General features: G+C 43.4%; 1 protein-coding gene across 5 annotated transcripts in view; it reads left to right on the plus strand.

Annotated features, from left to right (window-relative positions):
* Positions 1–22,384, plus strand: part of grin1a (glutamate receptor, ionotropic, N-methyl D-aspartate 1a) — a 447,138-nt gene extending 424,754 nt beyond the window's left edge. For 3 of the 5 annotated variants that reach the window (XM_068011961.1, XM_068011962.1, XM_068011965.1), the window contains one exon: positions 21,525–22,384. In XM_068011961.1, the coding sequence (XP_067868062.1) occupies positions 21,525–21,593 (69 nt within the window). In that variant the 3' untranslated portion in view covers positions 21,594–22,384. Of the gene's footprint in view, positions 1–13,783; positions 14,490–14,595; positions 14,707–21,524 lie in introns of those variants that run through there. The other 2 variants (XM_068011966.1, XM_068011964.1) reach the window with 2 other exon arrangements.
* The last annotated feature ends 421 nt before the right edge of the window (positions 22,385–22,805 follow it).

The raw sequence follows: 22,805 nt of genomic DNA on the forward strand, positions 1-22,805 counted from the left end.
TCCCACCTTCCTTCATTTTATATATACATCAGGTTATTTCTTGTTGCCTGAAGCTGACTCTCCCGCATATCCTCTTCAAGCAGCTGTCTCCAGGGCTGTCTCTGACCTCATCTCCTCTGGAGATCTTCCCTCTACAGCTTTTCACCACGTATTCTCGCATTCAACTTGTCAGTTTTCTCTAAGTACAGAAATAGTCTTTTGAGATAGGAAGATCTCTTAGGTCTTTGATTAGATCTACCAATTTGAGGTTGTGGATGTGTTTGGTCGGCTTGATGAGGCGGATTATCAATATCATTCAGAGGAAAAAGGAAAGGTATCCTCATAACCACTATCCTTAGAATATCCTGGTTTGCTCCATATTAAAGGTCTTGCATTCCACCTGCTGTTTTAAGTCAACAGATAAGTATTTGTACTGAGCAAATCTGCTTTGGACCTGATACTAATGAAGCAAGTTTGTGGTCGCAATTTGGATGTTTGAGTTGAACTCAATCTCCAACTTTAAATTGTGGTTCTCTAGCGCCTATATTTTTGTCAAAGTATGTTTTTGCCATGCCATTTCATCTGCTTTCGCTCTGACCTTCTTGTTAGCTGGTAATGGTGGCTTGACCATCATGTCTTTACCGGTTGAAAAACGAGCTACCCAGCCTAATCCCACCTTCCAGCATTTGGTTCGTAGCCCTGCAGGTTATGGCACTTGACATAATCTGAGTGCCTTTCTGCCAGGCCACTAGTGCTAGATAACAGTCCCAGTGAGATCATGTGAGATGCTCGCCTGCAAATGGACACTAAGCCTATACAAACTGCAAGAGCCAACCCTCTCCAGCTTGGTAGCCAAGGCCTCGATAACAGGAGTCTGAACATGCACGTGCAGGGAAATCTCAGAGAAATGTAAAAATAATAGGGTAATAATTTCCCCAATATCAACTGGGATAGTATTAGTGCAAAAGGCTTAAAGGGGGCAGAATTCTTAACATGCATACAGGAGAACTTTTTGAGCCAGTACGTTAAAAATCCAAGAAAAGGGGCAGCACTAGATCTATTCCTAGGGAATGACGCCAGACAAGTGTTAGAAGTGTCAGTGGGCGAGCATTTCAGGGAAAGACCATAATTCTGTAAGATTTAATGTAGTTATGGAAAAGGACAAAGATGAACTGGAAATAAAGGTACTGAATTGGGGGAAGGCCGATTTCAATATGATAAAACAGGATCTGGCCAAAGTGGACTGGGAGCAGCTACTTGTAGGAAAGTCTACATCAGACCAGTGGGAGTCATTCAAAGAGGAAATAGTGAGAGTTCAGAGCCAACATGTACCCATTAAGATGAAGGGTAGGACCAACAAGTCCAAGGAACCCTGGATGTCAAGGGATATAGAGGATTGGATCAGGAAAAAAAAGGAGGCTTATGGCAGATTCAGAGCGCTGAAAACAGCGGAGGCACTAGCAGGAGTATAGAAAGTGTAGGGGGAGTACTTAAAAAAATAATTAAGAGAGTAAAGAATGGACATGAAAAAACACTGGCGGGCAAGGTAAAGGAAAATCGTAAGGCTGCATTTGCTGACAATGCTACCACTAGGTGGTGCTGCAGTGGCACATGCACAAATGCAGCCTGTGCCACTAAAGTCTGCGATGTCAGCAGCTGCCAGGACTAAAGATGGCGCTGCTCAAATAATCACACTAAGGCAACCTAAACACATGACAGCACGCAAGGGAGAGAGCGAGTGAGCGGGCGGGCGGGCTGGGGGGGAGAGAGCGAGCGGGCGGGCCGGTGGTGGGGGGGAGAGAGCGAGCGGGCGGGCGGGCGGGCCGGTCGTGGTGGGGAAGAGAGCGAGCGGGCGGGCCGGTGGTGGGGGGGAGAGAGCGAGCGGGCGGGCCGGTGGTGGGGGGGAGAGCGCGGGTGGGCCGGGGTCGGGGGGAGAGAGCGGGCGGGCCAGGGTGGGGGGGAGAGAGCGAGCGGGCGGGCCGGCTGTGGGGGGGGAGAGAGCGAGCGGGCGGGCCGGGGTGGGGGGGAGAGAGCGAGCGGGCGGGCTGGTCGTGGGGGGGAGAGAGCGAGCGGGCGGGCGGGGGTGGGGGGGAGAGTGCGAGCGGGCCGGCCGGTGGTGGGGGGGGAGAGAGCGAGCGGGCAGGCTGGGGTTGGAGGGGAGAGCGAGCGAGTGGGCGGGTTGGGGGGGAGTGAGTGAGCAGGTGGGCCGGGAAGGGGGTGAGAGCGAGTGGGCAGGCCGGGGCGGGGGGGGGTTGAGAGTGAGCGGGCGGGCTGGGAGGGGGAGTAGGAGAGCGCACCCGCCACCATCACCACCAAGGTCTTCAGCCACGCTCTCACCGCTTCCCCCACCCCCGCTCTCCGCACGCGTTACTCGATGACGTAATCTGCACATGCGCCAACCAGTCCTGGCAATGCGGAACGCAGCGCATGCGCAGAGAGTAGGAGACAATCTGCGCAGATTGGTGCAGTCTGATGACATCAGCTGCAGGCTGCGCTGTCAAGAATCACTTTGAAATCCTAAGGCATTTTATAAGTATATTAAGAGCAAGAGGATAACCAGGGAAAGAGCAGAGCCCATTCGGGACCAAAGTGGCAATCTGTGTGTGGAACCGGAGGACATAGGTGAGGCTTTAAATGATTACTTTTCATCTGTGTTCACTATGGAGAAGGACGATGTAGGTGTAGAGATCAGGGAGGGGGATTGTGATATACTTGAACATATTAGCATTGAAAGGGAGGAAGTATTAGCTGTTTTAGCGAGCTTAAAAGTGGATAAATTCCCAGGCCCAGATGAGATGTATCCCAGGCTGTTATGTGAGGCAAGGGAGGAGATTGCAGAGGCTCTGACACAAATTTTCAAATCCTCACTGGCCACAGGAGAGGTACCAGAGGATTGGAGGACAGCGAATGTGGTGCCATTATTCAAGAAGGGTATCAGGGATAAACCAGGTAATTTCAGGCCGGTGAGTCTAACATCAGTGGTAGGGAAACTATTGGAAAAAATTCTGAGGGACAGGATTAATCTCCACTTGGAGAGGCGGGGATTAATCAGCGATAGTCAGCATGGCTTTGTCAGGGGGAGATCATATCTAACTGACTTGATTGAATTTTTCGAGGCGGTGACTAGATGTGTAGTTAAGGCTTTTGATAAGGTCCCACATGGGAGATTGGTCAAGAAGGTAAGAGCCCATGGGATCCAGGGCGATTTGGCAAATTGGATCCAAAATTGGCTTAGTTGCAGGAGGCAGAGGGTGATGGTCGAGGGTTATTTTTGCAAGTGAAAGCCTGTGACCAGTGGTGTACCGCAGGGATCGGTGCTGGGACCCTTGCTGTTTGTAGTGTACATTAATGATTTAGACGTGAATATAGGAGGTATGATCAGTAAGTTCGTGGATGACACGAAAATTGGTGGTGTTGTAAATAGTGATGAGGAAAGCCTTAGATTACAGGACGATATAAATGGGCTGGTAAGATGGGCGGAGCAGTGGCAAATGGAATTTAATCCTGAGAAGTGTGAGGTGATGCATTTTGGGAGGACTAACAAGGCAAGGGAATATACAATGGATGGTAGGACCCTAGGAAGTACAGAGGGTCAGAGGGACCTTGGTGTACTTGTCTGTAGACCACTGAAGGCAGCAGCACAGGTAGCTAAAGTGGATAGGAAGGCATATGGGATACTTGCCTCTATTAGCCGAGGCATAGAATATAAGAGCAGGAAGGTTATGATGGAGCTGTATAAAATGCTAGTTGGGCCACAGCTGGAGTACTGTGTACAGTTCGGGGCACCACACTATAGGAAGGATGTGATTGCACTGAAGATTCACCAGGATGTTGCCTGGGCTGGAGCATTTCAGCTATGAAGAGACTGAAAAGGCGAGGGTTGTTTTCTCCGAGCAGAGAAGGCTGAGGGGGGACATGATTGAGGGATACAATATTATGAGGGGCATTGATAGGTTTGATAGGAAGAAACTTTTTCCCTTAGCGGAGGAATAAATAACCAGGGGGCATAGATTTAAGGCAAGGGGCAGGAGGTTTAGAGGGGATTTGAGGAAATTTTGGCCAAATGCTGGAAAATGGGATTAGAATAGTTAGGTGCTTGATGGCTGGTACAGACACGATGGGCCGAAGGGCCTGTTTCTGTGCTGTATAACTCTATGACTCTAGCATCATTCTTGTAAATGCAGGGCTCATGAACTGCAGATCTTCAGGTTATTCAGTTACACATTCTGACCCACCAGCAAGCTCTTCCTCCTTGGTTTATCACCATCAGTGACTCCTTTTCACTCATAGTTCATTTCACCCAGTACAGAGGAGGTTACAGATGTAGGGAAGGACAAGGCTTTGGAGGGATTTGAAGAGGAACTTATAATTACAATGATTTTTGTTAATGTCAGATTACTTAAAATCATGAGGCATATTGCATTGGGCCTGCTTTGGATTCTGCTTTTGCTATGACATTGCTGATATGACCACAGTGAAAAGGACTATGCTGCTCAGTCACTCAATACCACAGGGAATGAGTTAAGCAAAGAGTCAGTTGCCTACCTTTTAACCCTTGAAAGAAAATGTATTTGTGAGACAGCAGGAGGAGAATTAACCAGCATCTGGTGAGTTTTAATTCCTCTTGAACCTTGATTTACTTGATTTCTACAAAGATAAAAATTATTCGTAATTCTTGTTGCCACGGATGGGCGTTATGAATAAACCAAATTCTCAGTCACACCTAGTGACCCGATAATCCCAGTGTGCACCTTGCAGGCTATGGTGATTCTTCTTTCCCAGACGTTGATCCTTCACTTCTGTTGGCAATGCAGCTCATGTGCATACATAAGAATCTTGTGAATTGACAGATCTTGAAATATCTTCTTACCTATTTATCAGACTGTTACCATCAGATCAATGCTATCCATATTAACAAAAAACAAAAAGAATGCAGATGTTGGAAACCTGGAACAGATAATGCAGTAGGTCAGGCAGATTCTGTGAAGACGGCATGGAGGAAAAATTGGATTGCTCCCAGAAAACAGATGCAGGGATTGCAGTGCATGATTAACCCACACCTGTTTGTTCCGATGTAGGCAGCACGCAAACTTCCTGCTGCCTGCTCACATACGTGATGCACTGTTGAGTGGCTGCACGCCTGAGGAGAGATCGCAAAAAACGTGAAAGGCTAGCACTTGTTCAAGCTCACCTGCACTACTTAAAGCCAGCCTGCACCTCTTAAAGGGGAGGTACAGTTTGATTGGAGCAGGTGCTTAAGGTCATTCTAAGCATGAATTTGACCTCGGAAAGTTTCAAGAATGGCACAACATGGCAGAGAGTGTATTCCAAGGTTCTCTGATGCAGCACTGGAGGCCTTGGTGCAGGCGATGGAGAGGAGGAGAGAGATCCTATATCGACAGGGGGCCTGATAATACCAATGCAGTGGAAGCTGATATCCGTTGCTGTCAATGCTAACATTGTCGTCCCCAAGGCTTGGATGCAGTGCCACAAGAATTTTAATGACCTCAGATGAGTGTCAAAGTTGGTGATTAAATCTTCAAATGCCATATCCTTACAAATGAACCATAACCCTCACACACTGCTCAATTCACCACTGCCCCTTCACTCACCTACTAGCAATCTCTTATCAACAACTCATAATTCACATTCATAGCTTCACCTCAAACTCATACACTTAGCACTGCTGAAACCCTCATACCTGCATCTCACAGTTTACACATACTGCCAGCTATTCATCCATGACCTGCTCTCACCTGCCAAAACTGTTCACGATTCCAGGATCATCCTGGAATGTGAAGATAACCCCCCCGGTTCTTTTTTCTACTGCAAACCATCTTCAAAAACCCCTTTCCCCTCAATCCATCACCCTCATCTCCAATAACAAATGCAAGGACCTCATGGACTTTTTTGTCTCAGAGGTTGAGACTATCTGATCAGCTGCCTCTCGCTTTCCTTCCTTCCCCTGTCCATCGGGCCAAATTTCTTCTGAAGTTCCCCTCTGACCTAGCCCTGAACTTGCATCTTTCTCGAGTTTTTCTCCAATCTCCCCTCCAGTCCTCTCCGAGCTCATTTTGCCTAAGAGACCCATCTCCTGCTCCCTCAATCCTATTCTTACTAAGCTACTAACCACCTAACTTCCCTTCCAGGCTCCCATGTTACTGTTAATAGCTCTCACTCCTCAGGTACTGCCTCCCTCTCCTTCAAATCTGCTGCCATCATCCCACTCCCCTCTTGTAAGCTACCACCCTATCTCCAATCTCTCTTTCCTCTCCAAAGTCTTCGAACATGTTGTCGCCTCCCAAATTCTCACCCATGTTTCCTGGAACTCTGTGTTTGAATCCCTCCAGTTAGGTTTCCACCCATCATAGTTCCACAATGGCTTTTAACAAAGACACAAGTTATATACGATGTGACTGTGACAAAGGTAAGCTATTCCTCCTCGTTCTTCTCCACCTTTCTGCAATCTTTGTCACAACTGACCACACCACCCTCCTCCAAAACCTCTCCACCGTCGGCCAGCTGGGTGGGACTGTTCTCACCTGATTCCATTCTTATCTTATTGTAGCCAAAGAATCACCTGCAATAGCTTCTCTTCCCACACCTGCACCATTACCTCTGGTGTCCCCCAAGGATCTGTACTTGCCCCCTTCTACGTCTCACCTACATACTGCCCTCTCGGTGGCGTCATCCGAAAACACAGCATCAGTTTTCCATGTACGCTGACGACATTCAGCTCTACCTCACCAACACCTCGCTCAACTCCTCCACTGTCTCTAAATTATCAAATTGTTTGTCCGACATCTAATACTGGATACTAAAAGGCACTGTCTTCAGTCTCTACTACAGGCTCAATTCCCTATCTACCGACTCCATCCTTCTCCCTGGCAACTGTCTGAGGCTGAACCAGTCTGTTCACAATCTTGGTGTCGTATTTGACCCCGAGATGAGCTTCCAACCACATATCCATGCCATCACTAAGCCATCTAGTTCCACCTCTAACATCGCCTGACTCTGCCCCTGCCTCAGCTCATCTACTGCTGAAGCCTTCATCCATGCCTTTGTTACCTCGAGACTTGACTATTCCAGTACTCTTGGCTGGTCTCCCACATCATCAAAATTCTGCCGCTCATGTCTTAACTTGCACTAAGTCCCACTCACCCATCGCACTTGCTCACTGACTTACACTGGCTCCTGGTTGTACAGTGCCTTGATTTTAAAATTCTCATCCTTGTTTTCAAATCTCTCCATGGCTTGGCCCCTCCCTATCTGTGTAATCTCCTCCAGCCCCACAACCCTCCAAGATATGTGCCCTCCTGTAACTTTGGCCTTGTGAACATCCTCAGTTTTAATTACTCCACCATTGGTGGCTGTGCCTTCACCTGCTTGGGTTCTAAGCTCTGGAATTCTCTTTCTAAACTTCTCCTCCTCTTTACCTTCCTTTGTGCCTTTAAGACACTCCTCAAAATCTACCTGTTTGACCAAGCTTTTGGTCATTTGCCCGAATAGCTCCTATGCAGCTCAACGTCAGATTTTGTTTTATAGCATTCCTGTGAAGTGCAGTGGGGCATTTTTCCATGTTAAGGGCATTCTATAAATACAAGTTGCTATTGTTGTTGACAGGCACATCATCCAAACACATTGCAGTCATTTCCTTCTCTTGTAGGACAAGGTGGCGCTGCACTGCAGGTAACAGCACCCAACTGGTAGGGAACAGGCCCGGCTGCATGGCCTCACCTTGATAGTAGAGGCAATGCTTGCCATCACTAGAGTGGCCATAACTCAAGCCATGGCCAGTGGTGGGGCTGAAAGGAGCGAAGATGATGGTATGCTCATAACTATCCCTGCTTCTTACATCCCACTTCCCTCTCACCCCACCACCTTTTCTGATTTACAAGCTGCAGATGGTGTAAGCATGTATCTCATGCTTACCCCTACCCCTCTCTCCCACCATCTCCCGCCCCACCAACTACTCGTCATTGCAGTCCTAACCTTGTGCCTTTCTCATTTCAGATACCCAAGAACTGCCACCTGATCAGGCAGTGGTGCAGGACCAAGAAGTGGAAGAGGAAGAAGAAACTGATGATAAAGAAACATTGTCACTCAATCTTACACTGACAGTCACCAGCTCAGATACTGAAACTGTGTGTATTTTAAAGGGTAGCTTAGAGGCAGGATCTGCATGGAATGAGACACCGGCCATGAGAGGCCTGCGGCCAGGGCAGGGGGAAAAGGCTGCACAATTGCCAGCTTGCCAGAGGACAAAGTCGCTCATGAGTTTTGCAGCAGAGGACTTGGATCAGGAATTCAATGGAGCAGAGTGCAGGAAAAGGCTGCTGGGTGTGCATACTGAAATGTTTGGTGCATTGACAGGCCTGACAGAAAGCCTGCGGTCACTGTCAAGGAACATGGAGGAGTCTGGCTTCATCCTTGCACATGGATCTGTGCAGAGCTTGGAGCCCACCCTTTCCAAAGTGGAGGTGGTAGCCAACTCCATGACAGCACTTGTGTATGCAACCACGATGCAGTATCTGATGGCCAATGTCTCAGCTTCCATTGCAGCACAAGCAGAACTAACCAACGATGGAATGCTATCATGCAAGCTCAGACTGCTGCCACCAAAGAAGCTTGCAGGGTCTCACAGCAGTTCCGCAATCTTTCCTCCAACAGATTACTCGGATTGCTGAGGCGTTACCCCGGGCGGTGCCAGTAGCTCCATGAATCACAAACCTGTTGGCCTCTCAGGGTGACAGCATTCAGCCTCCCACCACTGCCACTTCGCCAGTGTCCTTGCTGTTGCCTGTCAACCAACCAGCCCAGACGGCTACCGCCCATGTCAAGGTAGTGCAGTCCAAAGCTGGGCCCTCTGCAGGAAGAGCCTCATGAGGTCATCCCACAAAGCCATCTGCAGTCTTGCCCACTGAAAATCAGCAGCCTTTCACCAGGCATGCTGCAGCCACTACTTAGGAGCACTAGACCAGACAAAGGTACATGGAACAAAAACAAGAAATGCTGGATTCACTCAGCAGGTCTGGCAGCATCTGTGGAAAGAGAAGCAGAGTTAACGTTTCGGGTTAGTGACCCTTCTTCCAGCATCCGCAGTATTTTGCTTTTATAAAGGTACATGGAAGACAGGCATGAAGGGAATGCACAAGGATGATTAGTCAACTCTTGTATGGAATATTGGATGGTTTGATTGATAAAAGTTGGTTTGGAATGATTATTTTGTGGTGGCTTTTATTTCAGCATTGTGGCCAGGTGGATGCTGCGATTGTCAGCAGAGAGTGAAGGTAAACTGTGGGACTGTTGTTGAAAGGGGAATTGGAGTTGCATTCATTGGTACTGCAGTCGGATAAGCCATTCATGGATAGCCTGTCCAGAAAAGGGATAGTTGGTTGCTTTCTCCCTTCCTTTTCCTGGTCCTCCCCCTCTTCCTCATCCTCTTCAATTTCAGCTGCTCACTGTATACTTGGTAGCAAGAGCTGTGCCCTCATGATGCCTTGAATGTGCAGTGGCACACGCTCTAGAGAGTACTGCAGCATTCCCCCAGAGCAGTCCAGGTAACAGAAGCATTGCTTAAACACCCCAGTAGTCTGCTCGATGACATTTTGTGTGTCAGCATGTCTCATTGTATACATGTTGCCCACATGTGCATGGGTGGTGCACCAGAGTCATGAGCCAGGTGGTCAGCGGATAGCCTGTGTCGCCCAGTCGCCATCCTCTGGTTTTTTGTGGTGGCTGAAATGCTGATGATACAGCAGACTGGTGCAGGTTATAGGCATTATGACTGCTGCAAGTATAGTGGGCACTGAATTGCATGATGCGCTGAGTATGGTTGCACACCAACTGGACATTGAGGGGATGGCAGTCAGTGGCATCCTGCATCATGGGGAAGTCTGCAATCCTAGAGAAGCTGTGTGCTCTTTGCCTGCTTTTCTCTGGAAAGACAGAATGCAATGTATTCCCCGCTCTTTGCATACAGCAGTGGACGGCAAATTGCCAAATGTTCAAGATGTCGCCTCCTCCAGCCTGGAAGGAGCCCAACATGAAGAAGTTCATGGCCTCGATCGCCTTACAGCCCTTAGTAATGCCATCCTCACCCTGCTCGGAGGCTGCAGGTCTGCCTGCGACAGATTGCAAATTTCAGTGAACACCTCCTTAGTGAAATGGAAGCATCTATCACACTGTTCCTCACTTAGGTTGAGGTAGGAGAAATGCTTCCTGAAGATCCTGGGTGAATATGGTCTCCTGCTGAGAGCCCTTCTCCCCCTCCTCCCTCTTTGAGCAGCTTGTCCTCCTCTGTGGCACCTCTGCTCATCTCCCTGTCATGCTGCAGGCCCAGTGGATGGAAAATACATACCCCTGACTGGGAGCAAGTGACCTGAGAGGAACCTGTGAAGTGAGAACAAAGATCTTCACCACACGCCACACTATTCCCACTTCACCAACTTTAAGTAGCAGTATAAATCTCCAAGCATTTCTACTAACACAAAAACAGCTACGAGAAATCAAATCAACCTGAAAGTGGTTGATGATTCCTTTAATTGATGCTGTTGGGGTTCCATCCGGCTGCTGAATGCATGTTTAGCTGTGCAGGGTAAAGAGAGGATATTAGCTGAAGCATTGAGGTTGAAAAGGGCATGTTTAGGGCTGGATTTTATGGGCCCTCCCTGAGGGGGGACCCATAGAATCGCATTGGGGCGTGGAGGCCGGGGCTTTATAGGCCGTTGACGGCCTTCTGGCCCAGAGGCCTTTAAATGGCCTATTAACGGTAGCTTATGGGCTTCTTCCTCCGGCGCCTGGATTTAACCAGCAGTGGGGGCGCCTCTGCCAGCTTATAAAATGAGGGTGGGCTTGGCGGGGGGGGGGGGGGGGGGGGGAGGTGGCCCTCCTCCGTGGGCAATCTGTGGCCCATGAAGGGTCCCAGCCAGAAAACAATGCACCTCCCCGGACCCCCCCTCCCCCTCTGCCCTGGCCCCGGTGATCCCACTCCTGATGGTGCTGCCGATACTGCTGAGCTGCCAGCCCTATGATTTGAAACTTCACCTCTGGAACAAAGGAGGATAGCTCCGGGGTGGCACAAAAAGAACGAGCTGGGGTCCCCCTGCCTTTCCAGCCTGGTGCCGGGAGCCCCGCCTCGTCCATAAAATCCAGCCCTTAGAGTTAAATCAGCATTACACACCGACTGATGTCAGTCTGCCTACTTTACATACCTCCAATGCAAGCTGCCAGCACCCATGCCAACAACCTCCCCAAAAATGGTGTCTGGTGCAACCCACTTCAGACACGTGTGTGCGCAATGCAGACACCATTTTGGACCCAAAACTGTACCTAAAGCATTGAAAATATGGTGCAATGTAACTGAATTTTGTGGCACTTATGTCTCAGGTTTGGATTCATCTTCAGAATGTTCACAGGTGCTGCTTAATCTGTTGAGTGTGGATTTTACCAGCCCTTTGGAGATGGGTTGAGAGGCGGGAGGCCTCATAAAATGGCAGTGGAAGGTGTTGGGAGGGAAGCCTAATGTCTTCCCATTGCCACAGCATATTACCAGTGGTAGGAGCCTCAGTGGTGCAGCTGTCTGCCAACCAAAGGCAGGAAGCCAATTAAACCAATTAAGGGCCAATTCCTGTCCCTGCCAGCATTTTACCGGCGTTGGGAGGGGCTGTCACCGCATGGGGAGACTACCAGGTAAATCCTGAGTGTTCCCAGGGAAGGACCCCTCCTTTATGGTTGCTCCATGGCCTTTGAAGGGCCTCCACCACCAGTGGCAATGGTCATGTTCACGGCTATGCCGATGGAGTTTACACCCTTCTGATCACTGGAGACTGCCTGCCTGATAGATAAAAACACTTACCTTGTCCTCATGGGTGCCACAGAATGGAGGCGACCTCTTCTTCCAGCAGCCTCAGCTGAGGCTGCTGGCCCTTGAATTGGGCCAGTCGCTCTGGGAGGTGGGACGACATCCTAGATTGCATGGCAGTCCCAGTGGCGGCCTCTTAATTACTGGTAGAATGCTCTCTTGCGCAGGGTCAGGTCCCGCTTTTTGTCCCAGATGTGGGACACCTGTCCTTCAATAAAATTCTGGCCTATATTTTTGTTTAAACTAGCATAAAAATTGCTATGCTCACTTCCAGAAAACAAAGTGTTAGTTTTAGAATTTTGCAGGGAATCTGAAGACTTGCACTCAACTAAATCTGAATTGTTTTTTTAAGTTTGGTATAATTGATGACATTGGATCTATCTTCTCCAGTTTTCAGTGTTACTTAAGTCTTAGAAATGAATTATACTAGATGTATGCCATATTACCACTGTCTTAATAAGATTAAAATCATTGAGAGCTTAAATACCTGGAGTGAAGAACAGATTTGTTGAATATGTACTACATTTAACTCCACATGCTTTTCTTGTGGGCAGGGAGGTAATTTGTAATGGTGATGTTAATGTCTCCAAATAAGCAATAGGGATTACCTGTTCTACGTGAGGTGTGAATTGTATTGACAAGCAAAAGGAGCATCTGTGCAGAAGATGTTACCCCTGAATGGAGAACAAATACTATTTCTATGTAAAGTTAGGAAATAAATATTTGTTTTTTGCGAATAACTATTAACATAACCAACTGAATGGAGCACTATGTTTTTTTTAAAATTGTACCTGTTAACTATTGGTTTGCAAAGTAGTTTTTTGTCAGCTGATCTTATACTTGCTTCACACTTGGAACTCCAAACTGCTATTTACACTTGGAATGACTTGTATTAGCTCTTGGCCAAAGGAGTGGACCTTTCACCTGTCTGGATGGGATACCTGATTTTGATGGAGTACTGAACAATTAGATTTAACCTCTTAGCTGAAGTATTGGGTGAGATATCTTATTTTGGTCAAAGCACAAGATGAATTATTTCTCTCCAGCGCACGAGACAGCAACACATTTAAGAGAAACGGTCTAGTACGATACTAGTAATAAATGTGTTAATGCATTTATATCACATTCCTTTATCTTCTATTTTAATGATGACATCAATTTCTATTAAAAGGATTAATACTTTCATTAAAATTGTGGTTAAAGGAATTTCATATGAACATGCCCATTGCTAATGTTGCTCTCTACAATTTCCAACATTGACTTTCACTTCACCATTCTGGATCATGTTTATAAAGAGAGCAGCATTAATGTTGAAAGTATGTGAATGTTGTGTCCTACTGAACTTCTGTCTGTGTGACTTCCCTCTCCTGTAAGATTACCTCAATGCCATTCCTAGGGCAAAATTGAAAACAAATGAGGAAATTAAAAACAAAAATTGAGTGAGGAGTGGTGATAACAAAAAAGGCTGTTTGGGAGATTCTTGTTTTTCTTCATTATTAGGTTAAATATTGAATGAGATACAAAAGAGATATAACCTACATTGATTACTTATGTAAAGAATCCCTAGTCAGTTTCAATACTAAGTTCAATCCTACAGTGACTTTATAGTGATAGACGCTGATTCACCTAAGGTTCTTGTGAACATTCATCTTTTGCAACACCTAAACTGGATTAATACTATGAAACTCACCTTGCTCTGGTATCTGTCTTGAGTGTCTTGACGGTCTATCAGTCCATGTGCCTGTTTACTCGCATGTTTCTCTGCCAGTCTTTTTGCATGTGAAAATTCTTTTAAAAGAACTCAAGTTTTGTTTTCAAACTTGGCAGACATTGTCTACATTGGCACTCTTGTTATTGTACTCTTGACTCCACAATTCAAAGCTCAAGATTAGAAAACCCTAAATAATGTTTATATTTTGTTTGAAACATTATTTCAAATAGTAATGGATCCAAGTGAATGAAGAATCTGGCTTCCCTCAGGAAATAGTGACTGCTGACACCTCAGTCTTAGATAAATGAAGTGGAGCCTACTGGTTCTTTCAGTTATGGTTATCAAATGCATTCCTCTGCACTCTTTGAAAAGGACTCCACAACTCATCAGGACACTAGCGGAGGAATCAATTTGGAACAAGAGTTACTCATTGGAAGGACCTGGTTGATTTGCCTCAAAGTAATGCTGTTCACAACACAAAGGCATCGCTTAAAAAAAAAATAGTTTGAATGTGATTTAATGATCATGTTACATTTTATTTTAATGACTGTTTAGATATTACTTATTTTGTTTCCAATTTATATTGATACTAATAATTTTGTTAATTTTATTTTACTTCTAAAATTGCTTTAGAAATCACACAAAGAACACTAGTGTATTAGTGACTAGCGCACTACATACACAAAGGTTCATACATTCTCATTTTCAAGATCTGAGTCACATTCATTAGATTCACTGCTCTTTCACAAATCTCGCCTGTGGTGAAGTTTTTCTTTTGATTCTACCATTAGTGCTGCTTGATAGACCCTCCTTTGCCAGTTAACAATATGGACCCTGATAGTGATTAATCACTTCCTTTCCTAGGCAGCTCATTGGAACTGCTTTTCTTGGGCCAAGTTACCACATATATTTGCCATGCCAAATATCTGTAGTGTACATCTACTTGATTTCTGCTTGCCAGAACAGTTATCAGACAAAGCTAGATTATAAATAGCTACTACCGACAGAAAAAAGTCAATAACATCAAATATATCTGTTCTAGGATAGAAAAAGTGGTAGCGCAGAGCCTGACCCTAAAAAGAAAGCACCTTTTAGATCGCTCACTTCAACACTGACCTCCAGCTTCAAGAGACGTAGGTCTTCCAAAGACACGGTAAGAGGAATTGGGACTCCTTTCACCATGCCATGAGTCCATTAGCCCAAAGCTCATTCAGTACTATTACATATCCACCTCACTACATGCCCATGTGAAACAGCTGCATTACATCTTTAACACTGGGCAAAGGAAGGAGAACTTGGGAGAACTCCAGAAGTGTTGATAACATCCTTGAATGTTTATGTCTGACACTTGTTCTTGCTCTCATTGCCATTGTTAGTTGCCCTGGTGTTCTAAAGGAAATTCCCTGTGCTTATCGCTGATTCAATAATGATGAGAATAATCTTCAGTTAAATCCCGCAACCACCACAAGAGTCTAGGTTCATTCCCCAAGATTCATATATTTCATCATTCTTAAGCATCATGTCTTCTGCCATGTCCAAGCATTATGTTTTATACAATTCCAACAAATCATGTTCTTTATCATTCCGAAGAATCATTTACAAAGATCATGTTCTTTCAACTGCTTTTTGATGATGGTGATGAGGGTGAAATTTCTAAATTAAATTAATGACATGACCTTTTTTGATACATTTGTTAACTGTGATGATGTAATGATGTTTTGCTTTTTCTCTCTGCAGACACTTTTTCTTCTTTTTAGATTTTTTTTCTTGACTAATTTTATCAAGTTCTTGTTGAAATTCAACTTTCTTAACTTGTTACTGTAAGGTCACGAAAATCACACAATAATCACATATTATCAAATGCAAAAATTCTTTACTTTCATCGTGACATTTTTCACCTCCCACTTTGGATTTATTTTCCATGTATTTAGTGATATTTTTGTAGGGTGGATTTATGTTTTTGGCTGCAGTCAAGCTCAGAAATATTGCCTTTCCAAAGTGATATACATAACCTTGGGGAGAGGGACAAGATGAAGATACTAATTTTTGCTAGTTTCAAAGCTCACATTGAGCTTGAAAACAGCAGCGGGACCTTTATTGAACATACATTCTCACAAAAGTGAGCTAGACCATTACTGAGACTGTACAGGACTAATGGGAGTTGGGCTTGTGGTACACCCAAGCTGAATTTGGTCACATCATCACAAAAGCAAGCTGAGCATCAATAAGCTTGGGTCTGGCCCAATTAGATTTCTTCCACAGCAATTGAGCTGAATCTAGAAATAATTTGGGGCTGAAGTTTTTCTAATGAAAAACAGCACAATGAATGCATTTCTCTTAAATTAACAACAGACTAACAAAATTGCAGGAATACTCAGCTTTGAAATGCGTGGTATCTGAGAATGTATTTTTGTTAACCCACCCACTATTAGAGAAAAATAGGCATTCTCCTGCTTTTCATTAAAAGATAAATTTGACTTCCAAATGTCACAGCATTGATGCCCATGTACATAACATCACAAAACCATTTTAGCTGCTTCAACATTTTTCTGGTTCCATTGTAATTTAGCAGTGTTCTTTTCACAATGTTTATGTTACTGAAGTTTTTGTTTAATATCCTTGTTTCTCATTATAATAGATTTGAGAAAAATAAATATGAAGTCACAAAATTATGTCTGAATCACAGTCCCTGGAGCACCTGATTAAATTTGAAAATCTGAAAATTTATGATATTTAGATTGAATGCATGAATATTACCATGTAAACTGAATAGCAATATGAAAAATACAGCCAACCAATTTACTATAAAAATGTTATTAAAGAAATCACAGCAAGACAGAACAGCAAAGTAAGGCTGGGAGCATTGAATCAGGCTGTCTGGTTCATGCTATGCTTGAATTATAAATCACAAATACAAGCCTAATAAAATCTAATGTCAAAATTCAGGATTACAACCAAGCACAATGCTGGTGCACTACAATACCATTTCTGTTGTCCAGGGTTGTTGAGCCCTGATAGCACTCTTTTGGCAGATTTCAAAGCTCGGTGTTGCTCTGTCTACTTGCAACCTTGACTAGAGTTGGTTATTGACAGGCAAAATATCAAAGGCAGTTCTCATTTACTGCTGTGTGAACAACGCTTGTGAATCTATGCTCTCTCTTATTAACTATGCAACAATGCTGTAGATGCTAAGTAGGGTTGCCAACTCTGGTTGGACATATTCCTGGTGGTTTCATCACATGACCTCCTGCTACAACCATTCCACCTTCACATTCTTGCAGTTGGTCACCTGACATGTCCATCCTCATGGTGTACAACCTTTCTACACCAATTGGAAGATGGATAGACTTCATTACTCGATTGGATAATTCTTGGCCATCAGTCTAACAGCACTTTTTCCCCCATGTCCAATATTTTTATAACTAGTTTTTAAAACCCAATTTTCTTATTGCCCCAACTCTTTTTCTGCTTGATTGTTTGCAGCCGTGTCCTTAAGATTGGAAGCATCAGGGCAGTCCTGGAGGGTTGGCAACCCTAGTCCTGAATGATTATGACATTCTGGTTCTTCAATTGCCATGTTTGCTGGGACTTTTTTCTTGTTTTTTTTAATGAATCCGTTGCTTAACGTGCACTTTTTATTCCAAATACAGGGCTATAGGTGTGTTCTGTTAATTTCCTCTGGCTGCCTTCTTACAGAGAAGCCCGTTTTATTTGATGTCTTTATCATTTCACACATTGTAGCTTAAAATCACTTTGTTTCCAAAGTGTTTTAATCTTCATTTATATTTCTAAATTCAGACAATGTGACATATCAGAAAAAACTGCATTAACAACTCTGCCTTCCCATTCCCCTTAATTGTACACTATGCCATTATCCTTTCAAATCTTGTTTAGAGAACTTTAATGTAATCTTTTAAACTGAAGAAGCATTTTACTTTCTGAATAAAATAAAATGCAAAAATACCTGTCTTGTCTGTCAGCCTGATTTATGTGCCTTCCTGTTCTTTGATATAAATTGAGCGATTTCATCTTTAACAAACTCCAATGTTGCTAACCTCATGTGTCCCTCATATCTTCTGCTCCATTGTGCAAATTCTGCCTGCCACCTCTCATCTCCCAAACCCAGCCACCTTGGCATTCCTCAAGAAGGCAGAATCTTTATATGCTGTAGTTTTTATTCTGTTGTTCTGACAAGAAACCATTTCTCTTTCTCCTTGCTTTCAGACTGAACACTGATGCTTCTTCCTGCTTCTCCTTCTTTAGATTAGAAGGTAGACTCCCCAAGCAATGACAGTGAATGCATACCTTTTGTGATCTGCTTCTTCACCTCAGTCTGGCTCTCTAAAACTATTGCAAAGACCAGAAGGCTAGGCATGATAAAATCCAAATTAGTAAAACGTAACTTGGGTACTCTGACTCTTTTCTTCGAATTATAAATGGTATATGATGTGGTTGCATGGAAAATGGTGACCTCACAGGGCTATGTCTACACAGGTAGTATTTGTAAAAGTTTAGAAATCTTTGCTTTAATGAAGGAAAGGATATTGATGTAGTGGACTGGTTCACATTTTCACCCAAATCATGAAATCATTGGGTGTTTGCTTCTGCAGCACTGCTCTTTACATTGGCTCATATTGTATTGTATGAGTCAAAAGCATCATAAAACAAATTTTGATACATTAGGTACTGAATTGTAATTTGTCTTTTATATTAATACACATTATACTAATTCTAGATTCACACAATTATTTATCCATCATCTGACCATAAAAATGAATTCTTATTAAAACACACTATTAAAATAAAAATGCAACAAACTTATTTCTAACAGCAAGTATGATACAGATGCTAACACAGACCACTATGAATGCAGTGAACAATATGTACGGAATGAAATAAAATTGTTCATTTGAAATGGGGGGTCAGCCCAATGTAAAGGTTTATTACCTCAACCATGACATGTAGAAGCATTTACAGAGTTTTATAAATGAAGACACACATAGCCATCTTCATTTGACAGTAAGTACACCTGGTTTAGTGGATTAAAAATTGCAATCATTTATGTATTTACTACCTAGTCTTCAGTATTTAAAAAGGGCTAGGACTGAATATATAAACATTTGGCTCTGAGAAGAAACCATCTCATTTGGAAAGTTGCACATAATAACATTAGTTTTGATCAAATATTTTTCATGTTCTTTTCTAATACATTTATTTCATTGGTAACTGGTTTTAGTGATAGTACAGCCACTAACTGGATTTAATCCCACTTGCTATTACTTTTGGGTTATGATAAATCATGATAAGTCCCAAGCTGTGGTATCGTTTCCACTGATTTCTAGGTTTCAGGTTGACCCTGGACTGTCATCACGATCCCCATCTTCATGGCTCTCAACCATGATTACATCAACCGCTGGCTATGTGAAGTCCTGAAGTCAAAAATATTTGACACTTCAGCTGATGAATTTGGTAAATTAGTGAAGAAATTTCTGTCCCTATCTGGTTTTCTATGATAGTGAGTTGTGCCAGAATGTAAGGTTGATCACAGAGGTTTGGCTCAACACTATTAAACTGTATATCCCAAATGCTACCTAAAATGACCCTACAGCCAGTATTTCTTGCGAGTGTAACACAGCCTGAAACTGTGACCTTGCACAGCATTTTTGATACAATACCCCTGTATTTAGCTCTTATTGGATAATACTGTCCAGTAAACATGGCTACAATTATTTCAACAACCACAATGACTTTGCCCAACGCCTTTGGCAACAAAATTTAAAATGCTGTAGATTCCTATAACCTGCATCAGCACAATAATCCAAGTTAATTATAAAGTCTGAGATTTGTAAGCAAGATCTCTCAGAAATTCTGTGTGAGAAGTTTCAACTTTCTGCCAATCTTTTGTTTCCTATATACATGATGATTTTGGGCTGGTTTCTGTCACTAGTATGACAAAATCCACCCTCAACCTCATCACATTCTCAACTATCAGTGTCCACAGCTCACAACAGCTGGAAGAGTTTTGAATGAACTATTATTCAATGCTAATAGTATTCACAATATGTAAGGTATCACGTCACATTTAGTTCAATAGAATTAAGTTCACATTTTATCTCTTCTGATGAACTGGTAAATATTAAAATAAACTTGTTTTGAAGTGCCAGTCTAACAGTTTGAAATAATTTCCATCCCTGACAGATCAAATACCCCATTAAGATCAAGATTTTAGTTGTTCACTCCCGTTAATTTTGTTGGGACTCTCCTGTCTCTTTATCCCTATCCTTATTCTTGTATGTTACTGTTCCTACTTGATGTGGATTCTACGGTGTGAATACTCCCTCTTCCATACCAAACATCAGTCAATGACAGGCTGAACAGAATAAGCACAGGTCACAAAAGCACAAAATTGTAACACAAAGAGCAGAAAGGAATTAAAGTCAAAAAGGCAAGAAATTGGCTGGGTTGAAGCTGGACTGGAGAGGTCCAAAGCAGAAAAGTATAATGCTTTTAGATTTCCTTGGGGAAGACTTTCAACTGGCAGCCATCAATTTCGTACCTAAAAAAAATGGCAAATGCCACTTGAAGATCTGATGGGGATCTATTGCACCCATTTGTCTACTTGAATGAACCTTCAAGCAGAATTTAAATGAGCGCTCAGCACTCCCACCCAAAACCAGCAAGAGGCAATTTAAATATGTTGGGTCATACGCCTGTTGCAGGATCCTAGTTGCAACTTTCGAGGAGAAATGGGCAAAACATATATGGCACATGTCAATCCTGTTTCTTCAGATGCTGAGAGACCTAATCGGCAATCCTGAAAAGAACTGGTAGAGACTTCTCCCAAAAGGTAATATTTTTGTGGGGCCAGGCACATCCCCTGGCATCCATTCTGCTCCCCAAACAGGCGTTACCTGGGATAAAAACAGAAAGTGATGGAAATACTCAGCATATCAGGCAGCAACTGTGGAGAGAGAAGCAGAGTTAATGTTTCAGGTCTGTGACCTTTCATCAAAACTGATTGAGTATTTCCAGCACTTTGTTTTTATTTCAGATTTCCAGCATCTACAATATTTTGCTTTTTTTTTTTAGGTGCTACCTGGGGCCGTTTGTACAGGGTAGCCGGACAATCTTCTTCCTAATGAAGCAGTGAGCTGCAGCAAGCTGCCCATTTGCTGTTCACAGCTTGCCAAGAAAATGTTAATGAGGCCTGAATCTGAAAGTGGTTTGGACAAATGCTGTGATGGGCAGCATCACCAATATCGTGCCCAATTGGTGCCCTTATTTTTCCCATTTGTTAGCTCTCCTGAAGGTTGATATAACTTATCCTCTGAGGATAATACAGGTGGGTGATTGGAACTCGAATCCATTTGGATCATTTTCACTTTCATCACATGGGCGATAATCTAATTAAGGGGATTGCCTGTCTGTTGTAGAACCCCCCGAAGTCAATGGGATGATAATTGGCAGGTTCTGAGTGATTTGCTCTGCCAGCTTAATGTCCAGGCAGTGAAAGTGAAAAATACCTCTCTCCATGAGTACAGAGCTTTGCAATTTATTAAGAAAACTTCGAGGGGAGCATCATGATGATTAATGTTAAATTTACCAAGTACCTTTCTACTTTTTGGTTAAAAAGCATCTCTGCTGGATTTGATATAATTTTACACAATCGTTGAGATCCTGCTTTATGTGACACATTCTGCCATCCAGAATAATAGAAAGACCAAAGATATAAAAAATAAAAATGTAATATTTGATTCATCAATTATTGCTGTTGGTAATGATAAGTCAGCTACACATTAGATCCAAACTTTTTCCACTGTATTTCCCATCTCCTACATTAATAAAAGATATCCTAATACCAGTATTTTTGAGTGAGGCATACTCAGGCAGATGTTTGGGATGGAGGATACACTGATTCTTCAATGTACTTGTGGGATACTGGCACTAATTTCTCTCTCTCTTATTTTGCAGCAATACCACCCTACTGATATAAGTGGGCAACTGAATCTCTCAGACCCCTCTGTCAGCACAGTAGTGTGATTCTGCCCAGAACACTGATGTTTAAAACCAGAAATAAATAAGAGACTCAAGAATTATTGTCCAACAGCAGGAAGACTTTAGAACACCAGCAATGACCAGAGTGAAAAGGAAGGAGAGTAAAAAGCTGAAAGGAATCACAACAAAACGTTCAGTGTTTAAAGTTACTGAGCCTTCAGTGCTACCCAACAAATCATTAAGCAAAAAATTATTCATACTAGCAGTGTTTATTTACTTACCAAACCTTTACTATTATTTATTCAGTATTCCTCACTGAGCCTCTGGGGACTGCCAGTTATCAGGATGCAATAAGCAAAATGAGTTTGAATTAGTTCCAACTCAGCACAAAATTACCCTTTATTCAATATAAATTGTTAGCTAATTGACTATCTCAATCAGAGAGACTACAAAGCTAACTGACTATCTCAATCAGAGAGACTACAAGGAGAGCTAGTGTGAGAAAAGAAAATAATCACACTGGTGCAACAGTTGGTATGTTTCTGAAGGAGCAAAGGCACGTGAGCTAGGGGAGGGTAGAACTAACTTGTTGCCTTTGTTAAGATTTTTGTGCCAAATCTACAATTAGTGTTTAAAGAAGTAAAAATCATAGTTTTGTTGGGCTATGCTTTGAAACCACACTTACTGCGCATGTTCTAATAATTTTATATTATGGGTACATATTTTCTTCCACTTGCTAACATTAGTGAAAAAGTCAATATGAGTATATAAATTGAGTGTTAAGGGTACAGCAAACATACATAAAATGATACAAGAAATGGGAAGTTGAAGTCTGAAAAAAGGTTTGAAAAATTGTGTCTTTTCTCACTGAACACTATAGAGACGGCAGATTTAAAAAATGGCAAGGTTAATGGTGAGATATTGGGAGGAATTTTCCCAGCACCTTGGAGGGGGATTTGGTTGCAGGGATGCTGGGAAAATGGCAAAAAAATGCATTGGGCCCACTCCCTGACATGTTCACACCTCCTTGCACTTTTACCGGAGGCAGCTTCAGAGCGGTGACTGCAATCCATCCATCAGCGGTGGGATGCCAATTAAAGCAATTATGGAGGCAATTAACAGGCATTTTTGGAAGGCTATGGAATTTTGCCAGTGATGCACAGGACCCCTGCTGCATCTACAGCTTGTCTATTCACAGGAGGTGACAGCAGAGCAGGAGGTTGTAACGACATGAGATTTATATGCTGTGGTCACTTC

This window comes from Heterodontus francisci, chromosome 32 (genome assembly GCF_036365525.1).
Source record: "Heterodontus francisci isolate sHetFra1 chromosome 32, sHetFra1.hap1, whole genome shotgun sequence".
NCBI lineage: Eukaryota > Metazoa > Chordata > Chondrichthyes > Heterodontiformes > Heterodontidae > Heterodontus > Heterodontus francisci.